At 48.4% G+C, this 15,969-nt stretch overlaps 1 protein-coding gene across 1 annotated transcript in view; it reads right to left on the bottom strand.

Moving 5' to 3' along the window:
* The window catches only part of LOC138657448 (oocyte zinc finger protein XlCOF22-like), a 111,645-nt gene that overhangs the window by 80,883 nt on the left and 14,793 nt on the right, over positions 1 to 15,969 (bottom strand). The window contains exons 2-6 of the mRNA XM_069745242.1: positions 9,191 to 9,340; positions 8,882 to 9,061; positions 8,676 to 8,799; positions 8,502 to 8,596; positions 8,212 to 8,302 (exon numbers count right to left, since the gene is read on the bottom strand). Of these exons, the coding sequence (XP_069601343.1) occupies positions 8,212 to 8,302; positions 8,502 to 8,596; positions 8,676 to 8,799; positions 8,882 to 9,061; positions 9,191 to 9,268 (568 nt within the window). The 5' untranslated portion in view covers positions 9,269 to 9,340. The remainder of the gene's footprint in view (positions 1 to 8,211; positions 8,303 to 8,501; positions 8,597 to 8,675; positions 8,800 to 8,881; positions 9,062 to 9,190; positions 9,341 to 15,969) is intronic.

Raw genomic sequence — 15,969 nt, 5'->3', positions numbered from 1 at the left:
TCTTTAGTTGTAAGTATCTAAATATCTCTCCAGGGGGAAAACCGTGTTTTTCTTTAAGAGCCAGGAATGGGATAATCCCGTCCACATTGAAGAGATGGTGAACTCTAGTTATCCCCGCTTCAATCCACTTATGGAAGTATCTAAGGGATCTCATGCCTGGGGGGAATAGGATGTTGTCCCATAGTGGAGCGAGGGGCAAAAAGGGTGAAATTAGTTTTGAAGAATATTTATGTGAGTCCCAGATTGCAAGAGAGTTTTATAATGGGTTTCGAGATATGTTTTCGTTGGGTTGGGAGAATCCATAATATTGTATCTATGGTGTCGGGTTGTGGATTATGGATAGCCATAATGGAGGTTCAGTGTAGGCGTGGTATAGGGTCAGTTGGCCCAACTGGGCGGCGCGGTAATACTCAGAAAGGTTGGGAACACCCAAGCCCCCTTTCAGGCGGTGACGGTAGAGGGTGACTTTATTTACTCTGGGGAGACCTCCCCTCCTAACGAAAGTATCTATTAATCTTTGGGCCATTTTAAGAAAGTGTGAAGGGATAGGGATTGGCAGGACACGGAATAGATAAAGTAGCTTAGGAAGAATCGACATCTTCAAGGCACGCACTCGGCCTAGCCATGAGAGGTGCAGCTTCTCCCAGGATTGAAGCAAAAGGCGAAGTTTTCGGAGCATGGGTGGATAATTGGCTGTGTAGAGGGAGTCTAAATTAGTCGTCAGTTTTACTCCTAAATAATCTAAATGTTTAGTAACCCACTGGAACGGAAAATCTTTTTGGAGATGTGTTATAGTTGATTGCGGGAGGGATATATTCATTGCGTAAGATTTGGCGGTATTTATTTGCAGACCGGATATAGATTCAAAATCTTGTAAGGTCTGGAGAAGGGCCGGTAAGGACGTCTGAGGGGACGATAGAAGGAGTAGAATATCATCTGCAAACATGAATAGCTTGTGTGGGACTGTTGCCACTTCTACGCCCTGTATTTTGGAGTTGAGTCGCAGCTGGATAGCCAGTGGTTCGAGCGCTAGGAGAAACAATAGGGGTGAGAGGGGACAACCCTGTCGGGTACCTCTGCTTAGTGTAGAGGAGAAGCCGCTGTAGCGCACGTTGGCGGAAGGGGAACTATAGAGAGCGTAGATCCAAGAGAGGAAGTGTTCCGGAAACTTCCATCTCCGCAAACAGATAAGGCCACGATACAGAGTCAAAGGCTTTTTTGATGTCTAATGACAGTAACACGCTTGATATGCTGCGATGCTTACAGAGATGTAGTAAGTGGGAGACCCTCCGTATGTTGTTTAAGGCTTGTCGGCGCGGGACGAAGCCTACTTGGTCTTTCTGTATTAATGCACCTAAGCCTGAATTCAACCTTTGGGATAGGATTTTAGCCAGTATTTTAAGATCTATGTTAACTAAAGATATTGGTCTATAATTGGACCAAAATAAGTGATCTGAGTTGGGCTTAGGCATCATGGATATTGCAGCCATTAATGAGGCTGTGCCTGGTTTATTACCATCTCTCAGGGAGTTGAAATAATTAGTGAGGTGCGGGGTCAGTGCCGGGGCATATTTTTTATAATGAAGGGCCATAAACCAGTCAGGGCCTGGTTTTTTGTTAATTTTCAAATTTTCAATGGCTATCTCGATTTCATTAGCGGTTATGGCTTGGTCAAGAAGTTCGACCATATCAGAACTAAGGGTCGGGAGGGGGACAGAGTCTAAAAAGTTCTCCACGGTATCTATATTTGTGGTAGATGGGGCGTTATATTATACAGCTGTTTTAGTTTTTGCTGGAAAACATGAATAATTTGCTGTGGGTTAGTTGTAACACCTGTGGATGTGCGCAAGCGTATGGGGGTCTAGGTAGAAAATTGCATTTTAAGCGGCGGGTGAGGTTAGAATTATTTTTATTATTAATGGCGTAGAAGCGTTGCTGTGACCAACGTATAGCACGGTCGGCGTTCTCGGAGAGGTGAAGGTCTAGTTCTGTCCGAGCGTGGAGGAGGTCTCGATATGTGGTGGGTGAAGGTGTGGTTTTCATCTGGGACTCCAAAGCTGACACCCTGCTCTCCAAATCGGCTATTTTCGCATTTCTATCTTTTTTCTTGCGAGAGGCTTCTTGGATGCAGAGACCTCTAAGTACTGCTTTGTGTGCCTTCCATAAGGAAATCGGCGAAGAGGCTGATTGTTTGTTCAAAGAGAAATATTCATCGATATGATTTTTCAATTTTTGGGCGATTTCAGGATAGGAGAGCAGTGAATCATTAAGGGTCCAATTGAATGAGCGGGGCCGTGGGTGGAGTGTTGAGCATGTGATTAGATTTGGGGAATGGTCCGACCAGGGAGTAGATTGGATTGAGATATTTGATACATTTGGGATAAAGGAAGGATGAACCAGAATATGATCAATTCTAGTGTACACTAGGTGGCGTGCAGAGAAAAAGGTGAAGTTCCCTTCATAGGTCTATCCAGTGGTATTGGGAAAGGAGTTTGTTGAGGGTGGCTGAGTCTGCAGAAGGGTATGGTGGCGGAGGAGTAGATGAGTGGCGGCTTAAGGACTTGTCTAGGCTAGCTTTAAGTACACAATTGGAGTCTCCGCATAAGATTGTGGTGCCTTGGGCATACTCTGAAATCAATTCTAGTAGTTGAGAAAAGAAGGCGGCTTGGTGGGTATTAGGGGCATAGTAGGAAACAAAGGTCACCAATTCGTCAGTTATTGTGCCTGTCACCATGATATAGTGACCTTCCTTTATCGGCTACTGAAGATTTAAAAACAAACGAGACAGATTTCTTAAAACAGATAGCTACGCCTTTAGTTTTGTTTGGGGCGTTTGCTGTATAGAAAAAGCAGGTAAGAAGCGGCCAAAAATCTAGGGCAAGATTTAGTTGAAAAGTGCGTTTCTTTAAGACATACCACATCTGCCTGCTGGGATCTATAGTAGCGGAAGGCCTTGGTGCGTTTATGTGGGGAGTTAAGTCCCCTCACATTGTGCGATATGATTTTGAGTGGCATTTTAGAAGGTTGTGTGATTTGCTTGTGGTTATCGTTGATTGTGGTTTATCAGTAGGAGCAGAGGAGGCATTGCAGAATGAACTAAGCAGGTAGTTTGGGCCCGGGTAAGTGGTTGGGTTGGGGAATAGGGTAGATTGAAAGGTGCCTGTAGTTTGGGTAGGGTGAGAAAGTCTGTAAAGGGGGAAGGGGTAACTGTAGTGTTGGCTAAGCACTATGTGCTGAGCGGCAGTGTGTGAGGACACTGTGGGGTCATAAAGGTCTGCTAGGGGCAGCGCAAGAAAAAAACTTTATGTGATCGTAACGGAAATGTAATCAAATACGTGATAAAGTCGAACTGGGGGCCTGATTCAACCTTCTAGGGGGTGTTCAATGATGTTCTATCTTATCAACCTATTGTAGCGGCTAGTAAATAGAGGGCATAGGTCAGGTTACAAAAGATAACAACTACGCCCAATAGCATAACTAACTGAAGCCGTTATAAAACTTTGTGTTGTATTTGAAACATTCCGGTAGAATAGAATATATATATATATGATCGGCAACTCTCTGGCCGAGGCTGAGAGGAAGCAAGCGGGGGGGGGGGGGGGGGGCAAAGAGGGATCCATGATTTGTAGTTTAGCCAAGCAACGGCTCCCTACTTTGGCAGAGAAAACTGTGTGGGTCATATAAAGGTGGGAGAATATGAGTCTAAGGCCGGGGACACACACAACGTATAAAAAAACGGTCCGTTTTTAACGGATGAGAATCGCACAAATGTTACCAAAACAGTGATCCGTGTGCAGTGCGAGGATGCGATTTTCTCGCATCAAATGATCCGTGTGACATCCGTGTGACATCCGTATGGCATCCGTATGGTGAGATTTTCTAACACACTTGCAAAATGAGCAAATAATGGCTGAGCCTTTCCTGTCACCTGCCCAATGCCTGAGAATTTCTCGCAAGGCACACTGATGGTCCGTGTGCTGTGCTATTTTTTCTCACCACCATAGACTATCATTGGCGTTTCTCGGCAGAGAAACGCTGACAATCGCAGCATGCTGCGATTTCACTCGGATCCTGAATACGGCCGAGAAAATATCGGATGATGGGAGCTGCCCCATTGATTAACATTGGGACGAGTGCTATGCGATTTTTTATCGCATTGCACTCGTCCGTATTACGGTCTAGTGTGACCCCGGCCTAAAGGGGAATCCCCAGCGATATTTGAGGTTATTGGATCGTAGAATCTCCAGGTATGGCTTCATAGCTCGTCGCTTGGCGATGGTGGTAGGGGCCAGGTCTGAGAACAGCTCGAATGAGTGGCCTTGGAATGATAGCGGTGCAGATTTTCTTGCCGCTTGTAGGAGCTGTTCCTTAGTTTTGTCAAAGTGCATTTTAACGATGATGTCTCGCGGCGGACCATTTGTCTTACATTTAATTAAGGCTCTGTGGATGCGGTCCATTTCTAAGCGCTCGATGGAGATCCCCGGTAGTAGTTCTTGAAACAGAGCTGTCGCAGTGGACTGGAGGTCGGTGACTGTTTCTGGTATTCCCCTAATCCCAATATTGCTCCTACGGTCTCGGTTTTCAAAGTCTTCTAGCTTGCTGTTTAGGGTGAGGATCTCGTCCTGTAACATTTCAATATCTTTTTCATGGGTTGCTAGATTTAGAAGGGTCGACTCCATTTTATCTTCAAGGTCGGAAGTACGGGAACCAAGTTCTCTGATCTCTTTGGTTATGTCCTTAGTCAACTTGTCCGAAATCTTGAGCAATTCAGAATGTAAGATAGATTGGACTGTGACAGTAGAGCCGTTTGGTCCGGAGTAGGGGTGTTTGGGGTTTTGGTGGTAGAAGCCGGAATCATCTCAGAGTCTGCTCAGTCAGGCATGGAAGAGTTGGAGGACTCCGACTGGGAAAATGGTCCACAAGACATGTCGGCGTCCAAGTCTGTTAATGCGGCAAACCTGTTACTAGGTTGTTTTGAATTGGCTCTACGCGCTTTAGGCATGAGGGCAATTAGAATATGGGTGGAAGTAGATCCCCGTGATGTATATTCCATATTAACCCCCTTCTGACCTCGGACGGGATAGTACGTCCGAGGTCAGATCCCCTGCTTTGATGCAGGGCTCCGTCGGTGAGCCCGCATCAAAGCCGGGACATGTCAGCTGTTTTGAACAGCTGACATGTGCCCGTAATAGGCACGGGCAGAATCGCGATCTGCCCGCACCCATTAACTAGTTAAATGCCGCTGTCAAACGCAGACAGCGGCATTTAACTACCGCTTCCGGCCGGGCGGCCGGAAATGATCGCATCGCCGACCCCCATCACATGATCGGGGGTCGGCGATGCGTCAGAATAGTAACCATAGAGGTCCTTGAGATCTCTATGGTTACTGATCCCCGGCAGCTGTAAGCGCCACCTTGTGGTCGGCGCTCACAGCACACCTGCAATTCTGCTACATAGCAGCGATCTGGTGATCGCTGCTATGTAGCAGAGCCGATCGTGCTATGCCTGCTTCTAGCCTCCCATGGAGGCTATTGAAGCATGGCAAAAGTAAAAAAAAAAAGTAAAAAAAAAAAATGTGAAAAAAATAAAAAAAATATAAAAGTTTAAAATCACCCCCCTTTCGCCCCAATCAAAATAAATGAATTTAAAAAAATCAAATCTACACATATTTGGTATTGCCGCACTCAGAATCGCCCGATCTATCAATTAAAAAAAAGCATTAACCTGATCACTAAACGGCGTAGCGAGAAAAAAATGCGAAACGCCAGAATTACGTTTTTTTGGTCGCCGTGACATTGCATTAAAATGCAATAACGGGCGATCAAAAGAACGTATCTGCACCAAAATGCTATCATTAAAAACGTCATCTCGGCACGAAAAAAATAAGCCCTCAACCGACCCCAGATCATGAAAAATGGAGACGCTACAAGTATCAGAAATGGCGCAATTTTTTTTTTTTTTAAGCAAAGTTTGGAATTTTTTTTCACCACTTAGGTAAAAAATAGCCTAGTCATGTTAAGTGTCTATGAACTCGTACGGACCTGGAGAATCATAATGGCAGGTCAGTTTTAGCATTTAGTGAACCTAGCAAAAAAGCCAAAACAAAAAACAAGTGTGGGATTGCACTTTTTTTGCAATTTCACCGCACTTGGAATTTTTTTCCCGTTTTCTAGTACACGACATGCTGAAACCAATGATGTTGTTCAAAAGTACAACTCGTCCCGCAAAAAATAAGCCCTCACATGGCCAAATTCACGGAAAAATAAAAAAGTTATGGCTCTGGGAAGGAGGGGAGTGAAAAACGAACACGGAAAAACGAAAAATCCCAAGGTCATGAAGGGGTTAAAGAGAATGAAGTCTAGGATATGGCATATTGCGCTGTATCCCCTAGCAGGTGTATGAGGGGAAGGTTAGGGCATTGCAGCGATTTCGGGGTATTTTGTAGGCTGGGTCTTACTAGGTAGGTGTTGCATTAGAAAATAGTCCCCTGTACAATTGTGCCAGTGGAGAAGGATTAACAGATCGGGAGGCCGGTGGCGTGGGGTGCTCTCTGCGGGAGGCAGAACACCGCAAAAGTTCCAGACTCTCACGGTCGTGTGCGCCTAGCCGAGGGGGATGACAGTTCCCCAGCCTCCAGATCCCACTCTCCTCACAGGTAGTTCAAGCAGAGGGGGAGGGGGGGGGGGGGGAGTGTAGCAAAAGTCTCTCACCTTTGCTATTGGGTGCTGGTAGGCCTGCCGTCTACCGGGGGGTGCTGGGTCTCCTATGGCAGAGCTGTCAGGGCAGCAGCCCCAGGGATTCGGTGTGCTGCGCCCGCCAGTCCGTAGCTAGTGGCTGTGTGTCTCCTGGGCAGTCGGCTTCCAGCGTGGGCTACCCGCCACCCAGCGGCAGCAGTGATCTCCGCAGGGCCCGCACTTCAGAGGAGAGCGCATAGGGGAGCGGGCGGTACAGTCCAGCAGAGGTTCCGGGACCGCCACCGGCAGGTAAGCACCGCCGATGCTCCAGCAGCGCGAGCCGGGGTCCGCGACGTCACCCCCAAGGAGCGGGAGGAGGCGGAGCAGGGCGCGGTCTCGCGGCGCTGCCGCGACTTACTGTGCGGCGGCCTCCGGTTCCCTCCGCTCCGGCTGGTACAGGCTTCCCGGGGAGGCACAGTATGGGCTGCTCCAAGAGGGCGGGGAGACGCCAAAAGCCTCCCAGCCAGAGATGGGCTGCGCCAGCGTCTCTCAGGCTTCAGGCCTGATAGTAGGCCCCAAACCGGCGCCGCAACTCCAGTCTGCCTCTCACCACCGCGGCCCGGTTTTACTTCTGTGGCCTAGGGGCTATATGCTGCTGCTTTTTGCAGCTTGGATGGGCCTCTAAAGTGCCGAAAAACCGGCGGATTGTCCCCGCAGCTTAGGGAGCTCAGAGAGGCACGTCCTGCTCCTTTGGCTGCTGGCCACGCTCCCTCTTGCTGCACAATCTTTTGAGGCAATCACTGCAATCAAACAATTCCTGTAACTGTCAATGATACTTCTGCACCTCTCGACGGGTATTTTGGCCACTGCTCAAGAGTAAACTGCTCCAGTTGTCTCGTGTTTGAAGGTTGCCTTTTCCAGACGGCAGGTTTCAGCTCTTTCCAAAGATGCTCAATAGGATTTAGGTCAGGGCTCACAGAAGGCCACTTCAGAACAGTACAATGTTTTCCTCTTAGCCATTCTTGGGTGCTTTTAGCTGTGTGTTTTGGGTCATTATTCTGTTGCAAGACCCATGACTTGTGACCGAGACCAAACTTTCTGACACTGGGCAGCACATTTCTCTCTAGAATCCCTTGATAGTCTTGAGATGGGGCTGTGGGCAGGGCTTTATGTGGTGTGCTGATTACATATGCATCTGTATTGGCTTATGACAGGTCGCTGGTCCCTCACTACATGGGCCGACAGCCCCTCTGCCTTTGGATCCTAGACCCTGTGGCATGATGAGTGGTCTCGATCACTGCCATGGAGACCCCATGTAGTCATGACGACATCCGGGTCTCCAGACCTGAGAGGCTTCCTCTCATGCGCAGTGATGATCAGGAAGCCTCTCAGGTCAGTGTATAGAAGGAGAATGTTGTGGTCTAGAGGCAAAATGGCAATCATGGTAATACGGCCGGACTACACCACCGATAAAGCAGCCACAGCCGGTGACTGAGAAAAATCTGTGACTTCTCTGCATTTAGTGGTTACTACTCACCTGGGTAGCCATATGTAGGAATCTCCTCTTGACGCCGCTCATCCCCCCTCACATATGTCTCTGTAGTATTAATATGGGTCAGATCTTCACCCTGAAACAAATATTGTCAAAGTCACCAACAGATGGAGAAGTCTCATCTATGATCAGCTCTAATCCTGCCATCTCCAAACGTTCTCATTACACAAGTATAAAATATATAATACTGGTGGATAAAACAAGACTGAGCACAAGACCTTCACCGGCGTCTACACATCATAGTGGAGATCTCCTGACACCTTCTCTCCATCTACCTGGTGATCCTGAGGAGCATTGGGATCTTCTTGGTTACAGTCCTGTGGAAGTGGACGGGGACATCTCTCTGGTGTTGTCCTCATACTGGATAGATCTGGAGGAAACACATACAGGGAGTGAATTCATTCTTTACATACAGATAATTATAGGCCGTGTGTATTTAGTCCTATTACCTGGAGATGTGAGGGGCTGGGGAACCTCCATTATGACGTCCTTGTACTGATCTCTGTGTCCTTCTAAATACTCCCACTCCTCCATGGAGAAATAGACGGCGACATCCTGACACCTTACAGGAACCTGACACATACAATGATACTGTCATCCCCCGATCCCTTCATAGTGTTACTGTATAATGTCCCAGCATTCCCAGCAGTGTCACCTCTCCAGTCAGCAGCTCAATCATCTTGTAGGCGAGTTCTAGGATCTTCTGGTCATTGATGTCCTCATGGATCAGGGGGTGAGGTGGAGGCCCCGTGATTGGGCTCAGGGGTCTTTCCCATCCCTCAGACACAGGGTCCTGACAGCGATCACTAGAGGTCTTCTTCACCACTGTGTAATCCTGGTAATGGAGAGACACATTAATAAATCTCACTACAGACATTTCCAGAGTCCTCACCTCTCCAGTTCTGTCCATCTGTTATTCCCATAGATAAGAATGATGTAATGTGACGTCATCAGAATCTCTCACCTCTCCAGTAAGCCGGAAGAGGATCTCTAGGGTGAGGTGTAATATCCTCTCCGCCATCTTGTCTCTGTCCATATCCATCACTGATGGGTAAATCAGGAAAATTCTCTTTTGTGGAAGATCTTCACTGAGCGGATCCGATATTGTAGAGACCTGAATGAGAAGATGAGCCGATGTATCATAAGAATCCTGTGTAATAATAGAATTACTGGAGATAATAAGGGAAACATATGAGGAGATTTATTATTTTACAGTATTTAGTTTCCTTCTTTACATCTACTAATAAATCCTATATATTTAGGCCACAGACAACAAGCAGTTTCCTCCTCGGAGTCGGCAGCTGAATACGTTTCTCATAGACTCATCTTCTCGTAGACTAATTCTCGTCTCATTTACCGACCTGGAATCGGCATTAGCAATACTGCAGGAGATATTCATTACCCGCGACATGAGAAATAACTACTCCATGATGAGGACGATCATCTTCATCTTCTACTACGGCTCTAGAGACAGATTTGGCCAGAGTCGGTCACTGACTCCATCACCACCGGCCTCTATATGAAGGTTTCCCGTCTTCCCCGCACTGGAATCTTCTATCACGTTACATCTCAGGTCTGACAGAGTTTGGCTGAACGCCCCCCGCCCCCAAGTACTGGATAGTATGGGGCGGCCTAGTTATTACGATACTTACATGCCTAATAATGGGGTCTGGGCTGCAATGTATGAAGGTCTATTAGGCCAGAGGCTGCATCCAATAAGTTACCTTTTACCGCCCCCATACACATTAGACTAAAGTTCCAGGAAATCACTGATTTCGGGGGTTTGGGCGACTATATAATGTATTTGGGGGCCTCCCAGCTCGGGACTATGGGATGGATGTATGTTGGGTATATGGGAACTGGACTATGGGATGGAGGATATGTGTGATGGGTATATGGGCACTAGACTATAGGATGGAGGATGTGTGATGGGTAAATGGGCCCTGGACTATGGGATGGAGGATGTGTGATGGGTAAATGGGCCCTGGACTATGGGATGGAGGATGTGTGATGGTATATGGGCCCTGGACTATGGGATGGAGGATGTGTGATGGTATATGGGCACTGGACTATAGGATGGAGGATATGCATGATGGGTATATGGGCACTGGACTATGGGATGGAGGATGTGTGATGGTATATGGGCACTGGACTATAGGATGGAGGATATGCATGATGGGTATATGGGCACTGGACTATGGGATGGAGGATGTGTGATGGGTATATGGGCACTGGACTTTGGGATGGAGGATATGTGTGATGGGTATATGGGCCCTGGACTATGGGATGGAGGATGTGTGATGGGTATATGGGCACTGGACTATGGGATGGAGGATGTGTGATGGGTATATGGGCACTGGACTATGGGATGGAGGATGTATGATGGGTATATGGGCACTGGGCTATGGGATGGAGGATATGTATGATATGCATATGGGTACTGGACTATGGGATTCAGGATGTGTGATGATCTCCCGCTTCGACTACTTCAACATCCTTTTCTGTGGCCTCCCTGCTAAAACCCTTGCACCTCTCCAGTCCATCCTTAACTCTGCTGCCCGACTAATTCATCTCTCTCCTCTTCTGCTTCTGCCCTCTGCAAATCTCTTCACTGGCTCCCATTCCCTCTTGCCTTGTCCATGTATAGTTTTGGTCCAGTAGACCATTTATCATCAGATTGTCCTGGTTCCTCGACATCTGACGCGGACCTTGTTAATCCAGGCGACGTCTGAGCCGGCATGACTCTCTTTGCTTGTGACATCATGTTTACTGAGGTAGGCACCCAATATCTTCCCTCACGTAATCTCCGATCCTCCCAAGACCTCCTACTCTCCTCCACACTTACTCGTTCCTCACACAACCGCCTCCAAGATTTCTCCCGAATATCCCCCATCCTCTGGAATTCCACGACTCAACACGTCCGACTATCCACCACCCTCAGACGGAACCAGAAAACCCATCTTTTCAAGAAAGCCTACAGCCTGCAATAACCATTCTGCCGCCTCGCCCCGACCTTCTGTCTCTTCTCCACTATCCCATAGAATGTAAGTCCACAAGGACAGGGTCCTCTCCCCTCTGCACCAGTCTGTCACTGTAAATTTGTTTACGGTAAAGATATCTATAACCCTGTATGTAACCCCTTTCTCATGTACAGCACCATGGAATTAATGGTGCTATATAAATAAATAATAGTGTTATGGACCACTACTGGTATATTATGTCCAACAGGGCAGAACCAGGATTTGAACCCCAGTCTCCCACATTGGTGGCTGTGATTTTACTAAACACGGCACATGTATTGCCGGGCCTCTATTATGTCTTTTACCTAATGTTACAGACTTTTTCAGATCTTAAGGAAAATGCTCGTCTTACCGAGAATGAATCCGAATGTACCATATTCGTGCCCGATTTATGTTTGGCGATCATTTTTCGAACATATTCGCTCATCTCTAATTATGGCCACCACAAGGTGCTACACAAAATAAATCCCCACTCAGTATGGAGGCATTTACAGTCCACCACAACCCCAGTATAATGGCCCCTACCAGCCACACAGTCAGTATGAGAGTCCCAACAGCTCTTCTCTTAATATGATGCCCCCACAATTCCTGATATTTGATATAAACACACACTACTCACCCAACCCGGTTCCTGTGGAGCGCTGCTCTGGTCTGTGCGGTGTGAGTACTGAGGCTCCGCACTACAGGTGTGATGTAGTGACGTCATTGAGACTCCGTGCACTGCAGGCACAGACTCAGAAGTGAAGGCTGAATGGTGGATCAGGAGCTTTCCACTCCCTGATCCACTAATCTATTCAGCGGTATCACCGTCATGGGAATGTGGATATCGCTGACATTGTGATGATGGGAAGGAGAGGGTGACCAATACCACACCCCACCGAGCCCTGTCAATTCATAGGCATCATAGCAACCGAGTGGGCTACCGTTATGGATGACAAACTCCTGCCTATCCAACTATTGTATGGTAAATATCTCATAGATCCTGAGTTCATTAGTATCTGCACCAAGAATGAGGCTAAGTGAGTATTTATTGTCGGTGGTCGGAGGTAGTCAGTGAGGTGGATGGTACCATATTGTGCACATAGGGGGCAGTACTGTGGGAACATTAGAAAGTGTGGGGTTGGCAGTACTGTGGGGACACACTGTGTGTGAGGGGGAGGCCAGGCCTGTGGAAATGCAACACCCCAGGTAACAGGTTGTTGCAGTGATGTTGCCTTCCTTTTGGGGTGGGCGATGTCATGGGTGGAGGCAAGGAGAATTCTCTTTACCAGGTAAGCACACACATTCAACACATTCTGAATCCAGGCCAGGAGAGGGAGCTCAGGACCCGGATTCAGGAGAGCTTCCCTCATATATGGATATATATCCTGGTCTGGAGGAGGAGTTAGGCAGTCAGAGAGACACAAAAGGAGAAGGAAGTCTGAGACAGCAGACATTGGAGCTGGCAGCCAGGATTGTGCTGCGGCTCCAGGGAAGAGAGAACCTGAAAGGTTGTTGCATGCAGTGGAGCATTGAGGAAAGGAGCACAGGAGTGGAACAGGGCTCAGAGGGGAACTAGACCGGGCACCCTCAGAGTCAAAGCACAGAAAACGGGTACCGGGAGCCCGAGGCTTTTATTGGACTTTAAGACACAAAGCAGAACAGGAGGGCACTAGACTACGCGTTAACTGCCTACACCAACCAAGCATGAGGTACAGCAGTACTCTAAGAGCCGGAATCGTGGTAGAGACCCTATAAAAAGGCTCAAACTGCCTACTGTTCAGGCATCTGTTCCAGCGCGGGAGAGAGAGGATTCCTTGCCAGCAAGCTACAAGCAGCAGGGTCCTCGCCAACTAAGCGCAAGTAGGAAAGGCTTACGGACCTCCCCTGGAAGAGGGATCACCTTTGCCTCCAAGCCGGCCGGACCACATCACCCGTGCCTGGTATCCTGGACTGTGGCCTGCTAATAACAGTAAACCAGGTAAAGACTTTACAACTTGTGTCCTCCACTTATTCATTGGCATACACCATCTTTGCCACACACCTTGGGAGCCCTGTGGACCCCGCTTCACCTGTGGGAAGCGTCACCATCATTGCTGCAACAACATCCACCAGAAGACCCCTTTAAAGCAGCGTCGGTCCCCCTGACCGAAAACACAGGTGGTGTCACGACAGACTTTATCACAATTCCTCTTTAAAGCAGGTTCCCCTTTTACAGTGAGTCCCAGGGCAACGGACCGGGTCGCATCCACCATGACATCCCCTTTAACTGCGACTGGACCCTGTGCAGAGTATCCTGCTGCCCTGTGCCTGTGGTTAGCCACTATTGTGGAAGCTTTATGCTGTGTGTGGGGGTATGGTGGTACTATGAGAAGATTATACTGTGTGGGGGTATGGTGGTATTGTAGGAACATTAATTATACTGTGTGTGGGGGTATGGCGGTACTATGAGATTATATGGCTGGATTTCTTTTAATTATTGCCATGGCGGTCCGGGCCCGCACAGAATTAGAGCTTAACGAAACCGGAATCTCAGATACAGGTTCAGCTACCGAACCGTAAAGATCCTGCCACTGGGGCCATATGACCAGAAGAGACAGGGCCCGATGTGGGCCCTCTCGTCATCGGGCCCCATACGACAATCAGGGCAGTAATGCCGATGGTGGCCCTGACAGTGCGGGAAAAGTAACAAGCTCAAAATTGGGACTGTCCCGCTGGTTCCAGGACGGTTGGGAGGTATGCCCGTGAGGCGGCAATGAGGCACCGGTGAGGCGGCAATGAGTAGTGATGAGCGAGTATACTCATTACTGGGGTTTCTCGAGCAATATCGGGTGATCTCCGAGTATCTGTTAGTGCTCGGTAGGGTTGAGCGAAACAGGTCGAAATTTTTCTAAAGTCGCCGACTTTTGGCAAGGTCGGGTTTCATGAAACCCGACCCGAGTGTGGGGTCGGCCATGAAGTCGGCGATCTTTTGAATCTAGAATCGGAATTCCGATACCGATTCCCGATATGTTTAAGATATCGGGAATTGGTATCGGAATTCAGATTTAAGTGTAAAATAAAGAATTAAAATAAAAAATATCGCAATACTTACCCTCCGACGCGCCCTGGTACTAACCGGGAACCTTCCTTCCTTAGAATCAGCCTTCCAGGACCTTGCGGTGACGTCGCGGCTTGTGATTGGCCGCGCGGCCGCCCATGTGACCGCTCGCGCGGCCAATCACAAGCCGCGACGTCACCGAAGGTCCTGGAAGGGCTGATTCTTAGGAAGGAAGGCTGCCGGAAAGAAGCAGGGCACGGCCGAGGGTGAGTATATTCCTATTAGGTATATACTCACCCTCGGACGCGCCCTGCTTCTTTCCGGCAGCCTTCCTTCCTTTCTTACAATCAGCCCTTCCAGGACCTTCGGTGACGTCGCGGCTTGTGATTGGCCGCGCGAGCGGTCACATGGGCGGCCGCGCGGCCAATCACAAGCCGCGACGTCACCGCAGGGTCCTGGAAGGCTGATTCTAAGGAAGGAAGGTTCCCGGTTAGTACCAGGGCGCGTCAGAGGGTAAGTATTGCGATATTTTTTATTTTAATTCTTTATTTTACACTAAAATATGGATCGCAGGGCCTGAAGGAGAGTTTCCGCTCCTTCAGACCCTGGGAACCATGGAAACCCAATGCACTGCATTGGGTTTCGAGTTTCGGCCGACCCCGACTTTTTTATAGGATCGGCCGATTTCACTCGACCCGACTTTTGAAAAAGTCGGGTTTCGTGAAACCCGACCCGATCCTATAAAAGTAAAAGGTCGCTCGTAAAGGTCGCTCAACCCTAGTGCTCGGACATTTAGTTTTCGTCGCCTCAGCTGCATGATTTGTGGCTGCTAGACAGGCTGAATACACGACGGAATTCTCTAACAGGTATTTCTCATGTAGTCAGCCTGTCTAGCACCCGTAAATCATGCAGCTGAGGCTACGAAAACTAAATGTCAGAGCAGTCACAAATACCGTACTCTGAGACCATCCAAGCATGCTTGGGAAAACCGAGCAACGAGTATACTCGCTGATCACTAGTAATGAGGTACACACGGTAATATGAGGTGGCGGCGAGACAGTATGAGCGGTAATATGAGGCAATGAGGTACCGGCGAGGCAGTATGATCGGTAATATGAGGTAATGAGGTACATGCGGTAATATGAGGTGCCGGCGAGACAGTATGAGCGGTAATATGAGGTACACGCGGTAATATGAAGTGCCGGCGAGGCAGTATGATCGGTAATAAGAGGTAATGAAGTACATGCGGTAATATGAGGTGCCGGCGAGGCAGTATGGAGGGTAATATGAGGTAATGAGGTACATGCGGTAATATGAGGTGCCGGCGAGACAGTATGAGCGGTAATATGAGGTACACGCGGTAATATGAAGTGCCGGCGAGGCAGTATGATCGGTAATAAGAGGTAATGAAGTACATGCGGTAATATGAGGTGCCGGCGAGGCAGTATGGAGGGTAATATGAGGTAATGAGGTACATGCGGTAATATGAGGTGCCGGCGAGACAGTATGAGCGGTAATATGAGGTAATGAGGTACATGCGGTAATATGAGGAGCCGGCGAGGCAGTATGAGCGGTAATACCGCTGCATGACCAGCTCTACCCTCACCTACTGTATTCTCACCCATCCCTTGTAGATTGTGAGCCTTCGCGGGCAGGCTCCTCATTCCTCCTGTACCAGTTATGACTTGTATTGTTTAAGATTAT

This window comes from Ranitomeya imitator, chromosome 1 (assembly GCF_032444005.1).
Source record: "Ranitomeya imitator isolate aRanImi1 chromosome 1, aRanImi1.pri, whole genome shotgun sequence".
In the NCBI taxonomy this organism is placed as follows: domain Eukaryota; kingdom Metazoa; phylum Chordata; class Amphibia; order Anura; family Dendrobatidae; genus Ranitomeya; species Ranitomeya imitator.
Note: the sequence above shows the minus strand (reverse complement) of the source record. Positions and strands in the feature narration are given on the sequence as shown.